General features: G+C 38.3%; 3 protein-coding genes across 4 annotated transcripts; all 3 read right to left on the bottom strand.

Moving 5' to 3' along the window:
• Positions 1-347: 347 nt before the first annotated feature.
• Positions 348-5,661, bottom strand: LOC140769503 (FT-interacting protein 3-like). 2 transcript variants are annotated; one of them, XM_073110208.1, is made up of 3 exons: positions 5,453-5,661; positions 4,955-5,029; positions 348-3,682 (listed from the first exon to the last, which is right to left on the bottom strand). In XM_073110208.1, the coding sequence occupies exon 3, from the start codon at positions 3,640-3,642 to the stop codon at positions 655-657; it is 2,988 nt and encodes a 995-aa protein (XP_072966309.1). In that variant the 5' UTR covers positions 3,643-3,682; positions 4,955-5,029; positions 5,453-5,661; the 3' UTR covers positions 348-654. The 2 variants fall into 2 exon arrangements, with proteins under 2 accessions (XP_072966309.1, XP_072966308.1); XM_073110207.1 differs by lacking the exon at positions 4,955-5,029.
• Positions 5,662-8,086: 2,425 nt separating this feature from the next.
• Positions 8,087-10,905, bottom strand: LOC140769537 (tubulin beta-2 chain). Its single transcript, XM_073110261.1, has 3 exons — positions 10,416-10,905; positions 8,980-9,249; positions 8,087-8,885 (listed from the first exon to the last, which is right to left on the bottom strand). Exons 1-3 carry the CDS (start codon positions 10,807-10,809, stop codon positions 8,206-8,208), a joined length of 1,344 nt encoding a protein of 447 aa, XP_072966362.1. The 5' UTR covers positions 10,810-10,905; the 3' UTR covers positions 8,087-8,205.
• A 1,784-nt stretch (positions 10,906-12,689) lies between these two features.
• LOC140771444 (probable LRR receptor-like serine/threonine-protein kinase At1g63430) lies at positions 12,690-17,932 on the bottom strand. The gene is made up of 13 exons (XM_073113007.1): positions 17,603-17,932; positions 17,333-17,474; positions 17,100-17,171; positions 16,881-17,024; positions 16,625-16,774; positions 16,102-16,218; positions 15,958-16,028; positions 15,489-15,734; positions 15,184-15,389; positions 14,979-15,111; positions 14,727-14,884; positions 13,588-13,803; positions 12,690-13,222 (listed from the first exon to the last, which is right to left on the bottom strand). The coding sequence occupies exons 1-13, from the start codon at positions 17,679-17,681 to the stop codon at positions 12,974-12,976; spliced, it is 1,983 nt and encodes a 660-aa protein (XP_072969108.1). The 5' UTR covers positions 17,682-17,932; the 3' UTR covers positions 12,690-12,973.
• Positions 17,933-20,155: the final 2,223 nt, after the last annotated feature.

Below are 20,155 nucleotides of genomic sequence, written 5' to 3' on the forward strand. Positions count from 1 at the left end.
AAATAGCTGCATCTTTATTTGCAAGTAGCTCATTCTTACTTGTTATGGGTTTGCCATGGCTGTCTTTTCCCATCACCAGGGTCAAAGCTGCAAGACCAATGCCTGAGATGACAATGAGGGAAGCAACGACCTAATACTGTTTTGAGATTTGTTCTAAATCTCTGATTTGAGTGCTCAGATCGAATAATACTCTGGTTGCTGTTTTGAATTACTTAACTACTGAAGCTAGTATTTGGAAACAATGAGAAGGAACAAAGCGATTAAAAAGATGAAAGCTTACATTTCAAAGATTTATATGCTGAAGACCTATTGAATAGAAGAAGAAATTATCAAGGTCAGAGTGAACTAATGAAGAACATCATACTATGCATTGACATGCCCAATAAATGAGTTTTCGTCCATTTTCTCGCTGCTGACATTAAATTCAATTCCAACATATAGAAATATCAATACAGAAGCTAGAAAGATGGATATATTCCAGACTGACTGATGCCAATGCTGATTGTTTACTCGTAGTCTTATACCTATTAGAAGACCAACTCCTATCACCAACAAATCGACACAAGTTTCACGAGAACAACAAATTACGAAGTTTATTACAAACAACGAACTACTAAATAAAGGGAACAGTTACCACAATCAAACCACCGTTCTTTAGAGCATACTATCTGTTTTTGCTGGCAGCCGCCGGAAGTAGTTTATCAGAACTGAAGGCATCCTGTACCGGAATCTTGGGTGCCTCATGGTGTAAAACCCGGCGAGTGCCGCCAGAACCTGGAACGGCGTCACATACAGCACGATTGCTGCTATCAGACAGAACAACACAAATATCGTCGTGGCCCGTGGATCCCTCCAGCTCACCAGAGCTTGGATCCTCTCTCCTTGTGTTGCTATATCACCCACCACTGTTTGCATCCTGCCTGCAACACTCCTCAATCTATCATACCTCGCCCTAATCAGCTCTGCACTCCTACTCGAAGGGAATGTGTCAAACTCCTCATCAAGCTCATCTGGATTCACAGCTTCTGCATGGGAGATCTTTATATTCATGTGCGGAGGATAGTGAGGGCGAAACCGATAGTTCCAAATACCTATAAGGGACATATACAGGAATACTGTTGGAAGTATCAGCTCAGGGAAGCACACAAGCATGGTGAATAGAATGTGCACCAGGACAGTTGTGATAGGATTCCTCCATGCGCAGACATTTCCGAACCACTTGCCGGCTGCAAATAAGCCCGAGAAGACGGACATTAGTCTGAAAAAGTTTGCTTTGCTGCGGCGCATGCTCCACAGGTGAAAATCTACATCAGACAAGTATTCGACGACTTCCTTGCGCAGCGGTGGCTCCATTCGGCTCAAACGAGCAGCGACAATCTGCACGGCTTGAACACGGAGCATATCAAACTGTATCATGGTTAACGGGCGTATGTAATGCATCTTGGGCAGCAGAGGCCTTGTGTATGTGTACATCATGTTGACCAGTGATGTTGATGAGAACCTTATAGCGAGGTGAAGTTCACCCGTCTTCTTGACACCTGAATTCTGTAGAACTATGAGTGGGTAAGAGTGTGTGTACACTCTTCCAGTTTCAAGCGTGGAGAGACGAATGCGAACTTTGCCTATCTTGGCATCTTTCTTGCCATTTGCATCCTTTTCAATCTGGCAATTGTCAAAAACTCCGATGGTCAGGACAGTAGCTGGATCGTAGACTTCCCATGTGTACTGCTCATTGTATCTTGGGCATAGGCTGTTGATGATTGTACGAGTACGTACCCACTTCTTACCATACTTGGCAACACAGTAGGTATCAGATGTACCCTTTCCATCTCTTGTTTTCATAGGATGAAGCCCGGCAGCATTAAGGATACCAAGCTCAAGCAAACCAATTGATGGCTTCCATAACTGCTTTGCCGCTGGTCTAAGGTCACTGCTGTAGTGCGTAGATTCGTCGAGCACATGATATCCTCCATCCAGGCAGATGCGTACATGAATACGGCTCGAGAATTTGTCTTTCTTTAGCTGATCCACATCAACTGCGACTGGCTTTTCGAGATTATACCATCGGCTGTGGATAATATGGTCGTCAGCTCGCTTTTCAATACTTCCAAGTGGAATAGTAACACGACCGATCACCTCGTCTTTATTAGGCCCTACACGGTCTTCGGCAGAAAGAACGAGGTGATCGTCGAATGGCTCAGCAGCCACGAACATGAGATCTTCGTTCCAGACAGGGTTGAGTGTTCGAGCCTGAACTGTTTTTGTTCTCAGGCATTGGTTTCCTATGTGCACTTTGACATGCACATCTGGGAAGCGAGTCTTGTCAGATGCTATGATATCTTGTGCTTCGATGATGTTGACACGTACATACCAGAGTCTTGGTGCATGGTAGACTTTAGACCGGATATGCATGCTCATTGCAGAGGCATCAACACTCATCGCACTATCTGAATGCACTGCATCTGGGAAAGCTTCATCAGCCTGGGTGCCAATCCAGATTGCAAGCATTAACTCACCCTTTGCTTTCTCGCCTTTCTTGTCCTCAAGACGGTACCACTCTGGAGCCAATGGACTATCAGGTGGTACACGCATTGGCACATCGTTCAAATCAAAGCGTATGAGCCCAACGAGATCATCCTTTGCCAGACTTTTGTCTCTGATCACAACTTCAAGGACTGATGCCTGCATCCGTTCTCTGGAGAAAGCAAAAACTTCATGCCATTCTGGGTTCTGCTTCTTCTCAAAGTGCTTTGTGGTTCCCTTATAATTACCAACTTTCACTTCAACAAATGGATTTACGCTTCCAGTGATATCCATGGCTGGTAAATCTCGAGCCTTAGCCACTCGGACATAAAGGTACTGCATTTGCTCCACAAGATCATATGTACTAGTACGTTTCTCTGCACCAATTACCCTACCATTAACAATCTGACCGCCACCAAGGAATGGCCTTGTTTCTTTGAGTGCATAATCTAGTGGTTGCTGCGAGGATGCTGATGAGTACATCCTTACCATCTTAGGCGGCTCAGATTTCATCTCATCAGTCGAATATTTCACTGGTTGCTCACTAACTCCAGATGCAGGATGGTGCTGATGATGGACATCTTTTGGTATACTGTGGAAGGTATGTCTTGATTCAATATTAGACTTTAAGATTTCGGATGGCATTTGATGCACTTGACTTGGAGGAGGATTATTCGGAGAAGGATCAATAGCTGGAAGAGGATTGGAAGGTTTAACTGAAGGGTCATCAGTAAGAAATACCTTCAGGCCAAGTTCTCCTTTCGCATGTGAAAGAATTGCACGCCTTTCTAGTGGATAATGCATGGCAGCAGCATCAGAAAAGGGGACGAAAGAGGTTCCTGCAAGGCGGACCTTGCCAAGAAAGGACTTGGAGTGTGTGGTTTTGTTCATGTTGTACACATGGGCTTCAACAGCAAGGTTGGGAAGATGGGCAGGATCAGATACATTGAAGTAGAAGCGCTCATTCCAGACTGGGTTAAGGTCTTTTTCCTTGGCAGTGGTGCGGAACTTTTGCCCATCAAAATGAACCTCAACAAAAATACTAGCAGAATCCTGCCCATCCTTGGGCAGGAGGTCATGCGCACTGATAACTTCGACACCTACCTTATAACTGCTCATCTCTGCTAAACACAAGTGCTCCTTGGATAAGGAGTTCTACCTATAGGAAAGAGTTAGATTTGGCATTAGCTGAATCATTTAATTTATGAACAAAGATCGCAGTTTTTAAAAAGTGCCAACATAGACCATCATCTACAAATGCGAAAACTTGCATCAGAACATGATAAGAAGGTCAATAAAGCTCATTATAAAGCTTGAGATAGAACTACAAGTTTATATAGAAATATTCAACTCAAAACAAATCTTAAACAATGTAAAATAGTAAAGTAGAAGAAACTTACAGTCTGATAATTTAGAACAGAACAACCATCGTAATTGAAAAAAACATAGATAAGTAATAAAAAAAATATATCCAATGCAAATTAGAGTGAGAATATTCTCATGAGTCTTTGAATAGAATCGAACGAACATGATATGAACAATGAAAGTCCTAAGTTCTTAGGGGACCAAGTTGTTATCTGGTATATGCGAATGGACTAAGATAAGTTTATTTTGTAAGAAGTTTCAATAGGACTTTTATTAATATTTTTTTCCTATTTTGCCAGGTTTGCAATGTGATGTATCTTACATACACATCCTCCTGTCTAATCTTGATCAGTGCAACAGAGAAAGGCATCCCTTGACCAAGAAAGGGGTATTAGATTTCTTAATCTGTACAAGGATATACATCTCTGAGGAAGTTATTTCTTCAAAATGAAAACATGATGTAAATTAGAATGACTATATAAGTCAGAAGAGTTTGCACCAAAGATCGCAATAAATACCAGAATGAGTACCCTCAACAATGACCTCTGATACCTACACTTTGATAAATACCTCTATCTTGTGAGACAAGGAATTCTCACAAATGAATACTAACATAGATATTTCAAAAGTAGAGCAGTACAAATGGAAAGCCTACTGAGGTAAATCCATGGAAGGGCAGGGAAAAAGTGACTATTTGGCTAATATGTAATTGTTATACGACATCACTCTAGCCTACAAAAAAGAAAGATCTATAGCACTATAACAATTATTTTTGAAATTAGACGTGTTTAATATTTGTTCCACCAAATAAGCTTTAGTTTTTTTGTCTTCAAAGTGTTGGATGCTTGAAATTCACAAACTTAGAAGGGTTTTACAATCTATCAATAGGCATCTAACTACTATCAACCAACTTGATATTGCGAGACAAGGTCATTTTTCTTTGTGATCTACATCAAGGCAAAGCCCGTAGCCGGAGGATATAATATGTTTCACATATTAAGTTAAGAGTATAAAACATGTTTGCCAGAAAATTTTCATATAATCAAGCGTTGAGGGTAACGCATACCTGAAGGAGTTAAGTATAAGATTTATAACTTTTACATCTCCGGTAACTTTATGCAGAGGGATAGGAAGTATCAAACTGTCAAATATATGAAAGAGATTTAAGTTTGTATGTCTTCCTAACCGGTGTAGCACAATTGATCTTCTCCTACTATAATGATGTTTATATACCAAGAGAACAAGGTCAGGGTACGAGAAACCACTCCAAATTCAACCAAATAAACAACAATTCCTACAAATAAATCAAACAACAGAAAGAAAGCACCAAGATCCATCCACTAGAAGCTCCAGGTAAAGAGGGGAAAAAAAGAAATTCTGTACTAGATCACGAGCTCATCCATCTACATAAGCAATATAAATCCACCGGATCCAAGCCTCATTGCACAAGAACAGCTCAAATCCATCCGCAACCCCAATAAACCAAGGAAACGCCAAATAAATCGGATCATTCAAGAAGTAGAATCTAAAACGACAACCGAATCAAAATTGCGAGTTTCCTCACCTCAGGATCGTAAAACCTCCTTCACAGCTTCCAATCGGAGCGCGGATCTCAATCCTCGGTCAACCTATCGATCTTTACCTTCAAATGAAAGCGCTCGAGAAGTGAAGCGGGAGACGAACCATCATAAACCTTTGAAAATGAGAGCTTGCAGTGGAAATCTTAATGACCATTGAGCTTCTTCTTCTATTCTACTCTTCTCTTTTACTTCGTCTCCGCCTTCCTCGTCTTCTTGTTTCTTGTACTAACAGCAACTATATATATACGTATATATTTCATATATACACCTAAACGATGTCATATTTACAATTAGGGTATTATTAAATTTTTTTATATAAAACTTATAGAAATAATTATTCTATTTATATTTTTATATAATATACGACGTAAATTAAAACAAAGTCAACTAACGCATTTTGAATAAAAAAGAGGAGGGAATGAGCACATTAACGACGTGGATTGGGTACGACGAAATGGAATTAAAGTAATAAATTAAGAAGAGGAGTAAGGGTAATTTGGTAAATAAAACAGAAGAGTCTCGGTTGACTGCCGCACTCGTCGCCGAATCGAACGGGGAGGAAGCAACTCTGAGGCCGACTTCTTGGTCCAGCGTGCCGAGAAGTACAACGAATAAAGAAGTCTGAGGGTCCTTGGATCAATGGCCAGTCAATACTCCATTGCCTTGGAAAAATATTTTTAAAAGTAATTTGGATCTGGTGGATAAGGAGAGTCTTCAAAGATACAATAGAATTAGTGGGGTGGTTTAGTGATTCAGATCTATGATCTCGTGATTAGATGTGTCATAAGTTAAGATTTTCTTGCGTAAATATTAGAACTGATATTTATTTAGTGTTTTTATTAGATGTTATATACGTATGATTTAAATTTATTGTGGTTCAACTTAGATATTGGGGGTATTAATTTCTTTGTCTAAGTTATGATTAGTCTATGAAATCACTATCTATGAAAGAAGAAAAAAAAGGGGAGATTTTGAAAATAAAAAAAAATCGATAAATGCTTAGTCTTTGATAAATATTATAAGCACAACACCTCCTTTTTGGCGTTTTGGTTGTACAATTAGTGGAGAGATTTATAAATAATTAGTAATAATAATGTGATATTAAAAGAGCAAAATATGCAAATAACATGGCAGCTTGTACCAATCGACATTATTAATCCATCAAGAGGTGTCACAGTATAAAGGCTTAATTATAATTTTGACTCTCGGAACTGTGAGTTACATTATTTGAACACTTTTAATAAAAAGACTAACAAAATTAGTAGGCAAAAGTATCCATTCTCATCCCTCTCCATATAATATTTTTTTATGGTTGAAGGCATTTTTGCTAACAAAAATGACTATCTTTCTAAAACTTTGTCTTGTATTAATATTGAAATATTGATAAAAGAAATATTTATGAAGAAAAAGTAATTTTTGTTCAAACTTTCTAAGATAAAAATATATGGATATCATTAACTTGGTTGAAAGTTTAAGAAAAGCCTGTGTGCTCAAAACCCATCTATGTTTAACCTAATAAAATCGAGCTAAAACCCACTATCTAACCTATCTATTAGTGCCCGTAGATAATGATCTGTTCATTAAGGCCTTTAAAATTGGCCATAACTATATTTATTAGTTTTAAATTTTATTCAACCCTTTAAATTACTTATATTCATTTCTTTAAAAGTTATGTTATTGTATTGATTATGGACCCTCGAGCAGTAGTCAAAATATTTGATTGTGGTTGATTGGTTGAGATAATGTAGTTGCCAAAAATATTTACTTTACTATTACAAAGACCAAAAAGAGTCAATGAAGTCTAGCAGAGAAATAATTCAATCAATAATAGTGGCCAAAGATATTTATTTTACTATTACAAAGACAAACAATCTAACTCATCTATTTGCTCATATATCATAATTGGTCCGCCCAATAATATGGGTATGGACTAGACAGGGTTGGAAGTCAGTCCAGTACTAGGCTGATAATAGACTGGGCCAAACCTAAGTCCGAGTACAATTACATTTTGGCCGGACCAAGCCCCACTGGTCCATGAGTACCCCTAGTTCAGGGGTCAGTGATAAAAAAAGTTCAGAGGGTACAATATTTTGTCCAAATATAAGAGTTAAAAAGTATTTACCCAAGTTTTCTTTCTTCTCTGTTTGATCTTCTTTCCCTCTCTTCCTTTATCTCTGTAAAAGAAAAACAAGACAAACAAAATTAGGAGACCCTAAAACAGTGAGAGATCACACGCTTCACTCCACTGGCAAAGAATTCAACAATACATTCATACTCCAAAACCCACCTCTCAGAATTAGTGATACACTGTACTATCAAAGAAAAACTTGATCCTGGTGGAGAATAAGCAAACCATTGTGGACAATATTTTCGTGGTAGGAAAGTTCAAAAGCATCCATTCTGCAAACAGTACATGAGTAAGGATAGATGATACATCATCATCATCCAATATCAGCATTGAATACTTTCAAATTATCCTCCACAAGTAGCACCAAAAATAATGAAGAGTGATTGAAGCTATCAAGCCTCACAAAGGTAAACATTACATACCAGCACCAAATTCAAATGTTTACATAACAGAACTGCAGTTCATTGTCAAGATAAACTACGGCACAAACTAAAAAGAAATGCAACTGGATATTGCTTGTGCAGGTACAAAGGACTGCTATTGCTAAGCTAGTCAGACTTCAGAAATTCAAAATATAAAACTAAACATGATCCTTCAATAGAAAGTTCTTCAAGCCTCCTCATAGTCACCTTCCTCTTCATCCTCATACTCACCTTCCTCATCAGCTGTTGCATCCTGATACTGCTGGTACTCTGAAACAAGATCGTTCATGTTGCTCTCTGCCTCTGTAAACTCCATTTCATCCATCCCTTCTCCAGTGTACCAATGCAAGAAAGCTTTCCTCCTGAACATGGCTGTGAACTGTTCACTGACACGGCGGAACATCTCCTGGATTGAGGTCGAGTTGCCAATGAACGTCGATGCCATCTTCAGCCCTGTCGGAGGGATGTCACAGACAGTGGACTTGACGTTGTTGGGGATCCACTCGACAAAGTAGGATGAATTCTTGTTCTGCACATTGATCATTTGCTCATCAACCTCCTTGGTGCTCATCTTACCACGGAACATTGCAGATGCAGTGAGGTAGCGGCCATGACGAGGATCTGCGGCACACATCATGTTTTTGGCATCCCACATTTGTTGGGTGAGTTCAGGTACAGTGAGGGCTCGATACTGCTGTGACCCACGGGATGTGAGAGGGGCAAATCCGACCATGAAAAAGTGGAGACGAGGGAAAGGGATAAGGTTCACTGCAAGCTTCCTGAGGTCAGAATTCAGCTGACCAGGGAACCGCAAGCAGCAAGTAACTCCACTCATGGTGGCTGATATAAGGTGGTTGAGATCACCAACTGCCATTCAGCAAAATAAGCATTAGTAGCTGCTCAGAGACAATGCTGATTGAAAATTAAGTAAACTAAAGAAGAATTAAGGGGAGAAACTTACAGCTTGGAGTGGTGAGCTTAAGCGTACGGAAGCATATATCATACAAAGCTTCATTATCCAGCACCATGCACTCATCAGCATTTTCGACCAGCTGGTGAACTGAGAGTGTAGCATTGTAAGGTTCAACAACTGTGTCTGACACCTTTGGTGATGGAAAGACAGAAAATGTGAGCATCATGCGATCTGGGTATTCTTCCCGTATCTTTGATATGAGCAATGTGCCCATGCCTGAACCAGTTCCACCTCCAAGTGAATGGCACACCTGAAAACCTGGAAGACGCAAAATAGAAAGAAACATCAGTAACAAATTAATACAACTAAAGTTCTAGAATTTATGCTCAGTATGTTCATCAGAAAAGCTTATACCAACAAAAGTGCAACTAATATATGGCAGCAGGGAAGTCAAAATAATCAAGCAGCTAAAACTCCGGCTCAAATTTTTTTCGTTCTGAGCTTGATCAGATGTCATCTTGACCAACCTTGGCGCAATAAGGCTCGAACATTAGTATAGATGTACTAACTGTCAGGATATTCAGCTAAAGTTTAATCAACTATAACTCTGACAAAAAATACAAGGACTCCTTCCTTCCCGGCAACCTTTTCCCGTTTCAGCAGAGACCTACGATATCTTGCGCGGAACATTCTTCTTACCTTTGTTTTTAGCGCTTCCGACACCGTCGCCGGCATCAAGTTTACTCTCAATAACAGCACTCCCCCCTTAACCAATCTCCCTCTACCTCAGTTGCTCCCTTCATCACAGTTTTTCTCTAATATTAAACCCCATTGCCACTATCTCAGGGTTGCCTCTGTCTCCTTCCTCCCTCTCTGTGCCGAAGAAGAAGCCAATTGTGGAGGAAAAGGAGCTCGAGCTCTGCTCGACTCGAATTAAGCTTGCCTTGAAAAACGAGCCAAGCTAGATCGATTAAAATTGTTTACAACCCTAATGTCAGACATGAAAACGATCAAACGACAGGAAGGAAACTAAACAATACATTAGTAACCTGTAAGTACTCTGATATCATATTAAAAGGCCCTAGATAGAACTAAGTCATGTCAGAAGCAACACATAAGTACCATGGAGAGTGGATAAAGACTCATCATAATGGACTTAAATAAGTGTAGATGAAGTACAAATTTGTTGAACTTTCTGCAGTCACATTTGTAAGCTCACAAACATCAAAATTAGAAGATGATCCATTCGCTATTATATTTTTGCAGAAGTGAAAGAATCTATAAGAATAATGTCTGATTACTGGATTTCAAATTGGAAAAAATTATATGCACACAGAAAGAACACAATTTTCCCAGTTTTAAACGAAGTTTGAAACTTTACCATAAATAAAAGGCAAACGTCAAAATTATCAGTAGGCACCCAAAAAAAAACGAAACAGAAAAAGAAACTAACACTTCCAACCCAAAATGAATAGAAGTCTCACCCTGCAAGCAATCACAGTTCTCGGCCTCCTTCCTGACGACATCAAGGACGGCATCGATGAGCTCGGCGCCCTCGGTGTAGTGCCCCTTGGCCCAGTTATTACCGGCGCCGGATTGGCCGAAGACGAAGTTGTCAGGGCGAAAGATCTGGCCATAGGGGCCAGATCGGACGCTGTCCATCGTCCCGGGCTCCAGATCCATCAGCACGGCGCGGGGAACGAACCGGCCGCAACTCGCCTCGGTATAGTAGACGTTGATTCGCTCGAGCTGGAGCTCCGAGTCGCCGCCATAGCGGCCGGTCGCATCGATCCCGTGCTCGGCGCAGACCACCTCCCAGAACTTCGCGCCGATCTGGTTGCCGCATTGGCCGCCCTGGATGTGGAGGATTTCTCGCATCTCGAAGCTAGCCGGACGGCAACGACACTAGGGCTGGGGGAGCGAGTCTAGATCTGGGAGAGAAGAACAAGAGTGTTATAGCGGAAGAAGTGAAGTGAAGAGGATATATTGTTATTATATAAAAGGCGGGGCAGAAGGAGCTAACAGTCGTCCCACGCCGTTTGCTGAGTGATTGAGATTTCTGGACGGCGCCGAGGGGTTAGAGTAACGGGCGTTTGGTATTTTGGGGGGAGTTTTGAATTTTGAAATCATTTTAATTGAGGTGGGTCCACTGGAAGCTGTTAAATTCTCTCGAACTCATGCTAGGCACGTGGAGAGTGCGGTGTTTCGGTGGACCATGCTTTGGCTCAGGGATGCGGCACGTGATCGACTCCATTTCTCGTTACTTGGTACATGGAAAATTGACAGATTGGACAAGGTTGGCCATGTTTGATTGCCAGACATAAATATATATAATCTCATTATTTTTAAATTTTTTTGCATATAACACACTATATTCTAATAAAATTGTAATTTTTATATTATATATATATATATTGATTAAAAGCGATGAAAAACTTAGCTAATGGTTAGATCACGGGGCCAATCATTCCCCTGCCTATCCGACTCTATAATTTTTACTAATACAAAGGGTGGGCTATTTGACCCATCCCACTGGTTTCCCACAGTCAACCTTCTACTTACATTGGTTAGCTAATCAGCGCTGCCATGTTACCCTCCCGGTAAGTATGCTTAAATAAAACCTTGTGAAAACCAGACAACATTGACACACACCTATGGGTTATCCCCCTCAGTCTCCAAGGACAGCTGCCATCCCCTCCAATAACTTTATTCAGGGTTAGGGCGTCTGATTCCACTATCACCTGCTCCCATCTTCCATGGGTTGCTTCCAACCCTAGCAACAAAGCCCACATCTCACAATAGCTCACAGAGTCCCCCCTTGTTGGGTCCACTATCGCATGGAGGAGTCTGCCCTCGCAATCTCTGACGATGGCTCCGACACCTCCCGGCATTCACCTACCTTGAATGATCCGTCTATATTGACCTTGACCCAGCCTCTCAAAGGCCGTTCCCACCACACATGTAATTGGAGATTCACTGATCTTCTTACAATCTCTGCCTCCTGCATGTATTCTTCTGCCAAAGCAGCAACCTTGCGAGCAATTGCCTGAGCTCCTGAACGATTGTCTTGGAATACCCTCGCATTCCTCTCCTTCCAGATCTCCGAGCTAATAGCCGCAATTCTCGTCTTTATCCTTGTATCCCTTGTCTGGTCTACACTCCACCTTTGAGTAAGCCACTGCGATCCCACCATGAAGTCTTGCCACTGATCATCCTCAAGTTCCCTCGTCAAACTAACCCACATCTCCAATGCGAAGCGGCATGGGTAAAATAGGTGGGTTCCTGTCTCCGGGAATAAGCCACACATCTCACGGTTCATCTTTGGGCCACATCTCAGCCCGTATAGATATGTATAAAAATCACTCGCTATTAAATCTATTTGTAAATTTAACTAAACCTCTGAATTAAATTAACCATACTAATAAAATTATAAAAATATTCTTAATCAAATCATACTAAGAGTATTTTAATTATTTTAAAAACAAATTATTTTTATTTAATAAAACTCACAATATTAGTTCAAATCTAACACAGAATATTTTTTGCACATATTTTACTAAATTATAGTGCTCAACTTATAAATAATAAATATATAAAGTATAGACTATAATTTCATAAAAAGCAAGATATAAAAATTCTTTTATTTTAAAATATATGTCAACTATGTAATGTCTATCATAATGACACATAAACTGGGACTCAAATCCAGAGGATAATCTGAATCCAATTACCAATTCGCATTATGAATACAAGAAACTCTACTAAATACTTTGAAACACCAATTCGTTCAAACAACCTGCGTAAGCTATTTGAGTGTCCAAAGCCCAATTATATTGGAACGCAGAAGAAATGACATTAATATGAACATGCCACACAATCCCTTAGTTATGCGATGTCTGCACCTCCACAAGTTCTGTGCAAGCAACTTTTGTACAGCCAACAAGATGATTAAAAGGGAAGGGAAACCAAAAAAAAAAGAGTTCAAGAAAGTCAAACTAGTTATTTGTAGGTATATCTGGTGAATTTACAGTGTCGGAAACAATTACGACGAAAGGGCTAGCTCTTCTGCCCAGGCCAACGGCGACCCCTTAAGAAGGGCAGCTGTTGACAAATCGATTCCATCCTCTAGAACAGCGGCAATGATTTGCATCGATGGCCTCTTGGAATGGTCAGGCTCGAGGCAGAGGCTCGCGGCGTGGCATATAACAGCTAGGTCGTCCTCTTTGACATTTTCGAGTTCAGGGTCCACTAGCTTGCTCATCCCATCCGGATGCTGAAGATATTCCATAGCCTGCAACAGGTAGAAGGAAGATGGTCCAAGAAATAGATCATTCACCAATGCATTTTAAAGAAAATTTGAAGTCAATACAGTGTCCCAGAATCTCCAAGAATTTTAGTTACAGAATTAAATTAATGAGAGTACCATTTCTGCACTGTTAAGTAGAGATCTTGTTACAGAAAGATTGATGTTCGCAATACTAACAAAAGCTACTGGGTTAATTAAAATCCTACAATATTACGATGTGCAGAAATAAGTCGTTCTGGCATGGATCTACTTTTGTCCATTATGTTAGTTTCAGCCAATTAGTTAACCAGATGCATCCTTTCTTTCCTGAGAGATGTATGATTCAAATGCAGAAGGAGATGATTGCTTACCCATTCGACCAGATTCCCTCTATCTTTGCAATATGGAGGCCTTCCGCTGATTATTTCCAGTAAAATCACTCCAAACGAAAACGTGTTCCTGTGGATATCTGAATGATTATGCTGTAAAGAATCCATGTAACTATGGAAAGAACCTCCATTTGCAATGTAACCAGAGGTCTTTGCAGGTTTTGATAATATCATCTTCCAGCTTTCGAAATCAACCAACTGCAAAGGAAGAATTAATTAGTTTCTCTCAAATAGAAAAACTGTGAGTACGCAAGAAAGATCAAACCTCATAAGGACAAGAATTAAAAACTCGCTTGGGGCAAGAACAGCACATGGCTTGTATACAGTGTGCTCAGACACTAGATGACAATGTAAAGAAGAGAATCAAGTACGATGTACATGCATCTCTTCTGAAATTAAGATTTCAACATAGAACCAAAGATATTTGTAATATGGGTGGGGAGAATAAGGATAAATGTGGTGCTAGTGGAAAAAGAGAAACTTTAGGAGATATAGGACAACACCATGTACAACTATAATTATAACTTGTCATAATAAATTTCAATATTTGGTTTTGCTTTAGTGGGACTATAAATAGATATGATAAAACCTTTTGATTGCTTGCCAGAATATACAATGTGTTTAGAAGATTCAAGAGGAGTACATATATTAATAGTTAATTATCTACAAAGAATAAGAGACATTTTAAATTTTAACATACATATAGTTGCACAAGTAGAAATGAATTAAACAATTAACAGTCATGCCTCCACCATAGGATTACAGACTATACTGTGGACTTTGAAGAATTTTGACATCACTAAGTAGCTTAAGAAGTTGTTCCCATTGTTGTTGTTGTTGTTCAACAACATATGTAGAAACAGAGGGCAGCATTGCCAACACAAGATGTTAGGCAGAAAAGTCAGCACTTTCCAGCGGAAGGCAATCAGCAAGTCAATCTATTGACGGGGTATGTAGTCATCCATACTTATGAAGCTATAATTAGGACCAATAGGAACATATATTCGCACCACAGTGAGAATGCTGATTCAGGAAACTAGCACTCCTACTGTTATAGCAATCATTGGTGAAACTTACTTGAAGAATGAAAATGGCAGATTCTAAATTTTATAAGATAATACCTTTGGAGTGAAATCTTCAGCAATATATACTGCATTTGAATTCAGTTCAGCTATTGTGAATGGGGGTTGCAACTCTGTATGTAAGTACCTCAGCCCTCGAGCAATACCTATAGCTATTTTCATGCGTCTGAGCCAGGATAACTGGGATCCCTCACCATCTAAAAATAAAAAATTAATAGTATCTGAGATTCAAACCTGTGTGACAGTATCCAATCATAATAAGGAAATATCAGACTGAAAACTTTGACTTACAATGAAGGTGCTCATACAAAGTTCCATTAGATGCATATTCAAAGATCAACATCCTTGTGAATGTCTCCTTTTCTTTGCAATAACCAAGCAACTTGGCTACATTTTCATGATTTAACCTCGCCATATCAGCCACCTGCAAGCACACAGTCTCATATACTTTCTATAGAATGCCTTTCGACTAAAATCATCATGATAAACAAATTACTTTGGTCTGAAAGAAGAACTCGAGGTAGCTCGTCCACAGGTCCCGTGGAATGCATAGTGATATGACAGCAATTTCAGGGCCATCTTTCATAGTTCCTTTATAGACTATACTATCAGGAGATGACCCAATTATGTTGCTAAAATCTTCACAAGCTACTTCAAGTTCTTTCCTACTTAGCCGTACCATATTTTTAAGCTTGTCACCATCTGTTGGCAGCACAAATTTACAGGGTTCGTTATTATTAATGCCATGAGGCCATTAAATTTGATAAATAAATATAGCAAAAAAGATAATCTTAGAACTACCAGTAGATATTTCTCTCTGATCGTGCCCATTCATATTTCTCTTCCAAGGGATTTTAGCAATGGGCTCCATTTTGCAACTTTTGGCAGTGGTAGCAGCAGCAGTGATTATAAAAACAAGAACAACAACTCCTGTAGTGATTTCTAGAATTAGAAGCCATTCTGGTTGATGTAGATTTTGGTTTTTATGCCATTCATTAGGTGGTGTATCTGTCCCCTTGCCTACTTGCCGGGTCCCTGCAGAACCACCTAAATCACAATGCAATAAGAGATGTCATTAGAGATTGTTTCACACCACACTAAAGGAAATGAAAGTAACAGATAAAATCAGTTACAATGCAATATCTAGATGCAAAATTAAAGATGAATAAGGTAATAACTAATAAAACTCAAAAGGATCTCTTTCAAGGATGACTAGTAGTGATGCAAGGGGTGCAGTGTTCATGTAATGTGATAAAAGTTTTGAAGGTACCATTACAAAGTTCAGAAGAACGCTGCAAGACAGAATATTCATCTTTAAAGCAGTTCCCTTGGAAGCTTGACCTGTAAATAGAATGAAGGAAGCTAATGAACTTTATGATATATATAAGATGCACCTGTTATGCAAGTCATTTACCTTGGAAGATATTTTAGGCAAGCTGGTATTTTCCCAACTAAAAAATTATAGGAGAAATCTCCTACTCTCAACGGAGGCAACTGGCAAAAGCCCACGCCACTATTTTGTGATGCAGACCTATGTCAATGTCAAACAAAGATCAAATTCACTGACCAAAATTAAAGATCAAATTCACTTTAATGCAACAAAACAACAGCAAAAATGATATCCAAGAGTTGATACTTGAGACAGTTACCCCTGCTATTCTTTTAAAAAAAACATCATCGTTGTAAGAAGAAAAGGAGACACATGTATAATCACAATTTCAGGTTGAGCTCTTGGAACCACTAAATGTCACGAGGAAGAGTACCTCAGGCCTCTCACATCTACTATTGCCTCTCAGTGTTAAGAAAAACAGCTATACCTGCTCTTTTGGAGGCAGGAAATTAGATCAATGTTTTTACGATTAAGAATATCATGGCTCTAGCAAGAGCTAAACAAGATATCTTTTATCTCAAAAAGATATATAGATAAAATCACTTACGTGCCACTTGTGATAGGAGCAAAACTTGCATTGCTGCTGCCTGGGATTGGCCCATTAAGTTTGTTCCTGTCCAACCGTAGCTCGATGAGGTTCCCAAGCTTACCCACCTCAGATGGTATATTACCAGTCAACCCATTGAAGCGAAGATTTCTATTGGAAAAAAGAAAAGTGGAATGAGATGAACTTAGAAAACCAAATAAGCACCCAACCCAAAGAAAGCAGCAAGTAAGTAACTCTAGAAACATCCACTTCCTACATTTTGGTTATGCTGCTTAATTCGCCAAGCTCAGAAGGAATAGGACCTGTAAGCCGATTCACGCTCAAATCCAAAATAGTAAGATTCTTCAGCAGACCAATTTGTTTAGGGATCGTCCCAAGAAGCAAATTTTTATCCAAATAACTGCGGCACAACCATGTGTCAGCCATACTCACAAATCTCAAGCATTCATTAGAACATAGCATCAAATATACATACAGCTCTCGCAAGGAACTCAGCTGTCCAATTTCTGGCGCAAGAAATCCTTTCAACGAAGAGCTAGAAAGATTTCTACACAATCCAAATCCGACTTCCAAATTTTAGATTACAATCATACTCTATATGCGTGTGAGCATAACATATAAAAATAAAAAATAAAAACGCGCAGCTAAAAGTAGCAATCAAATCTATCAAAATTATCCAGGCGGCTGGGACTAAGGAGCATTTCTTACAAAGATATCACCCGATCCCGAGAAGCAGAGCAGATCACACCATACCAGCTGCAAGGATGATTCGCATTTCGGGTACTCCAATCAGACAGAATTGAGAGAGGGTCTTCAAAAATAGCTAGCTTGACTGCGACGAGCGCCGAAACTGCTAAAATCCAAGCAACCCAAATCACAAACCGACTTCAAGAACCCGAAAAAAAGAAGCAAGCAAACAATTGACCCACATACAAAAGCTTCAACAAGAGTTGAGCATCCACAAGAGGAACAACGTACCCTCATCAGTTAAAAAGGAATGAGAAGGCACGGCAAGGAGAAGAAGCAGTGGAAACCCAAGTAATCTCTTTATATCCATAACCAAAGGAAGAAAGAAAAAAAAAACTAAGAAGAGATCAAGGAAGTGGATGAGACGGGGAGACCCAAGAGAGGAAAGCTTGACGGGGAGACGAGGAACCACATGGGTGATGGAGTTTGAGTTGGAGTTGGTGGGCAAGGAGTGTGGAGTGGTAGAGAGAGGAAGACCAAAGCGAGAGGTCTGGCTTTAAATTTATATAAATGCTGGAACGAGAGTGAGGAATGCTTTAATATTTATTCTCACACTCTCATAGTCTCTCCGAGTCTCATATATAAGATATAGTAAATGGAAGAGGACGGAAGGAACGGTGGAGCACCGTCTTCTCCTTCTATTTTCCTTTTTCTTTTGAATTAAATATATTTAAATCCTATGTACTTTGTACTACGACGGTTCTTTTCCAAAATTGGTACCCACCGTCCTCCGAGTTCTTCTTTTCTTTTTTCTTTGACCAAACTTAGTAGTTACCATCTTTTATATTTTATTTATCTAAACAAATTAACTCCCTACTTAATACTACAATGTGTCTCTAGCACTGTAACTCCCAAATAAAATACTAATAAATTAATATTTTTTAAAATACTCTCGCATTTTATGTTCATATCTCTCGTTTAGTATTTTTAATAATAAAATATTTAACTTTTCAGTATTTTATGTGTGTCATTTTTTCGAGTAAATTATTGAATATATTCAGCATTTTTTTTCAATAAAAATGTTAATCAGACGAGCGTTTTACTTTGTGCCGAATAAAACGCTTAATAGTGTGGTATTTTATTTAGAGCTACAGTGAAATATAAACTATTTTGATAAATAAAATTAAAATAGAGTCTAGTTTGGTCAAAAACTCCTCCCCTATTTTCAAAACTATTTATTAATTATTATAGTTTTTGCCCAGTAAATAATTATGTGAATTTTTCTAAGTAAATTGCTTTCATTGAAAACTATTTATAAAGTCTGCTCAACTAGAATACAACTTCTAGTATAATAAAATAATTTTGTAAAAATTGAAGACATATTATATATATATATATATATATATATATATATATGGTTGGCTAGAAAGGGATATACTAAATTGATGCAGTGTTTATGTACTATAACGAATAGGGTATTTTTAAATTAATAATAGTAGATTGAAAAATTTAACATTCCCAGCTTAATCAAATGTTCAAGAGGATTATTTATTAAGAAAAGGGTTCATTTTAAAGTAATTTCTTCCCAAGCATAGGAGTAAAATGTTATATTTATAGCTTATATGAATATTAACATTTGTTAAGTCTAAGATATTTAAAGAATTTTACCATAATAAAGAATGTATTCTTGAGAAAAATCCAGATTTTTTTAAAAAAAATATGAACTTAAAACCAATTATTGCACGTAAACCCTATTATACCTTATTTTAGTTACATGAAAGCATTAGCTAGTGAACAAATAGGAAGAGTTCGGAATTAGTTATGCAAATGTGTTTTTAGTTTTAAAATTGGCATATAAAGAACAAATTTTAATCGATTGGGTAATTAGACAACACAGAGAAAAGAGCCAAATTTAACAAACAATAGATAGTTAAACTTAACTCAGTCATATAGGCCTTGTTTGATTTGAGACTATGTCCTGAACTTGATTAGTTAGTCTTAATTTTTTTAAAAATAAACTTAATTAGATATAAAAAAGATTTAATAATGTTTGATTATTGAACCAGTTGAGTGGTCTCTGAATTAGTTCATGGGAGAATTCTAAACTCGAAGCAAACGAGGCTCTAAGATGCACCTCGTATGCATATTAAAATATCGATCACAAGCATTAGATAGTCTAGATCGTGCTCAATCTAATTTATATTTATTTTCAACCACGATTGAGAATATTTGATGCATGTGATTGATATGCTGACATGCGCTCATTGAAATAAATCTCTAGCTTCTTAGTCATATATATATATATAGTATCTTCTTTTGTTTATGGATGATATTCAAATGATGAATAACTAATAATTTTGTGTGTATTTGGGATAGGTTTTTAATTTTTTTTATCTTTGATAGTAACGAAGCATTTTGTAACCCCATTAATCTATAACATCATGTCCTTCTTACAAAATTAATTAAATTTGTTTATCAATAATTTAATTTTTTTTAGGAGACCAGCCATCCTGGATAAATGGGTTAGATAATAGATCCAAATCTCCTACAAAAAAGAAGCAGAGTAATTGACCCTCTCTTAGTTGAAAAGATGAACTCCAATTACTTACTTACACTAGTGGTTGGGCTATTTCAATCAATCAAATAACTCAAAGTGGATTTGAAGTCCTTAATGAAAGATGTCCTGCGAGACCATGTCTTAGGTACACATAAATTGAAATGAATTGGTGGGTGATTGCATTAAAATTTCTTAATTTGCAAGACTACCAACCTAACACCACCGAATGGGGTCTCATTGCCATTTACCAGTAAAGCATTACAAGCTAACTATTTTTCCTCTCCCAA

This window comes from Typha angustifolia, chromosome 11 (genome assembly GCF_048772165.1).
Source record: "Typha angustifolia cultivar Huaian chromosome 11, ASM4877216v1, whole genome shotgun sequence".
Classification (NCBI taxonomy): domain Eukaryota; kingdom Viridiplantae; phylum Streptophyta; class Magnoliopsida; order Poales; family Typhaceae; genus Typha; species Typha angustifolia.

Coding starts and splice junctions, on each gene's coding strand:
- LOC140769503 (XM_073110207.1), bottom strand. CDS start 3,642: ATGAGCAGTTATAAGGTAGGTGTCGAAGTTATCAGTGCGCATGACCTC.
- LOC140769537 (XM_073110261.1), bottom strand. CDS start 10,809: ATGCGAGAAATCCTCCACATCCAGGGCGGCCAATGCGGCAACCAGATC. Junction 9,250..10,415: donor GAACTGTGATTGCTTGCAGG/GTGAGACTTCTA, acceptor TGCGTCTTCCAG/GTTTTCAGGTGTGCCATTCA. Junction 8,886..8,979: donor TAAGCTCACCACTCCAAGCT/GTAAGTTTCTCC, acceptor GCTGAATGGCAG/TTGGTGATCTCAACCACCTT.
- LOC140771444 (XM_073113007.1), bottom strand. CDS start 17,681: ATGGATATAAAGAGATTACTTGGGTTTCCACTGCTTCTTCTCCTTGCC. Junction 15,112..15,183: donor AGTTCTTCTTTCAGACCAAA/GTAATTTGTTTA, acceptor GTGTGCTTGCAG/GTGGCTGATATGGCGAGGTT. Junction 13,223..13,587: donor GAGGGAATCTGGTCGAATGG/GTAAGCAATCAT, acceptor TACCTGTTGCAG/GCTATGGAATATCTTCAGCA.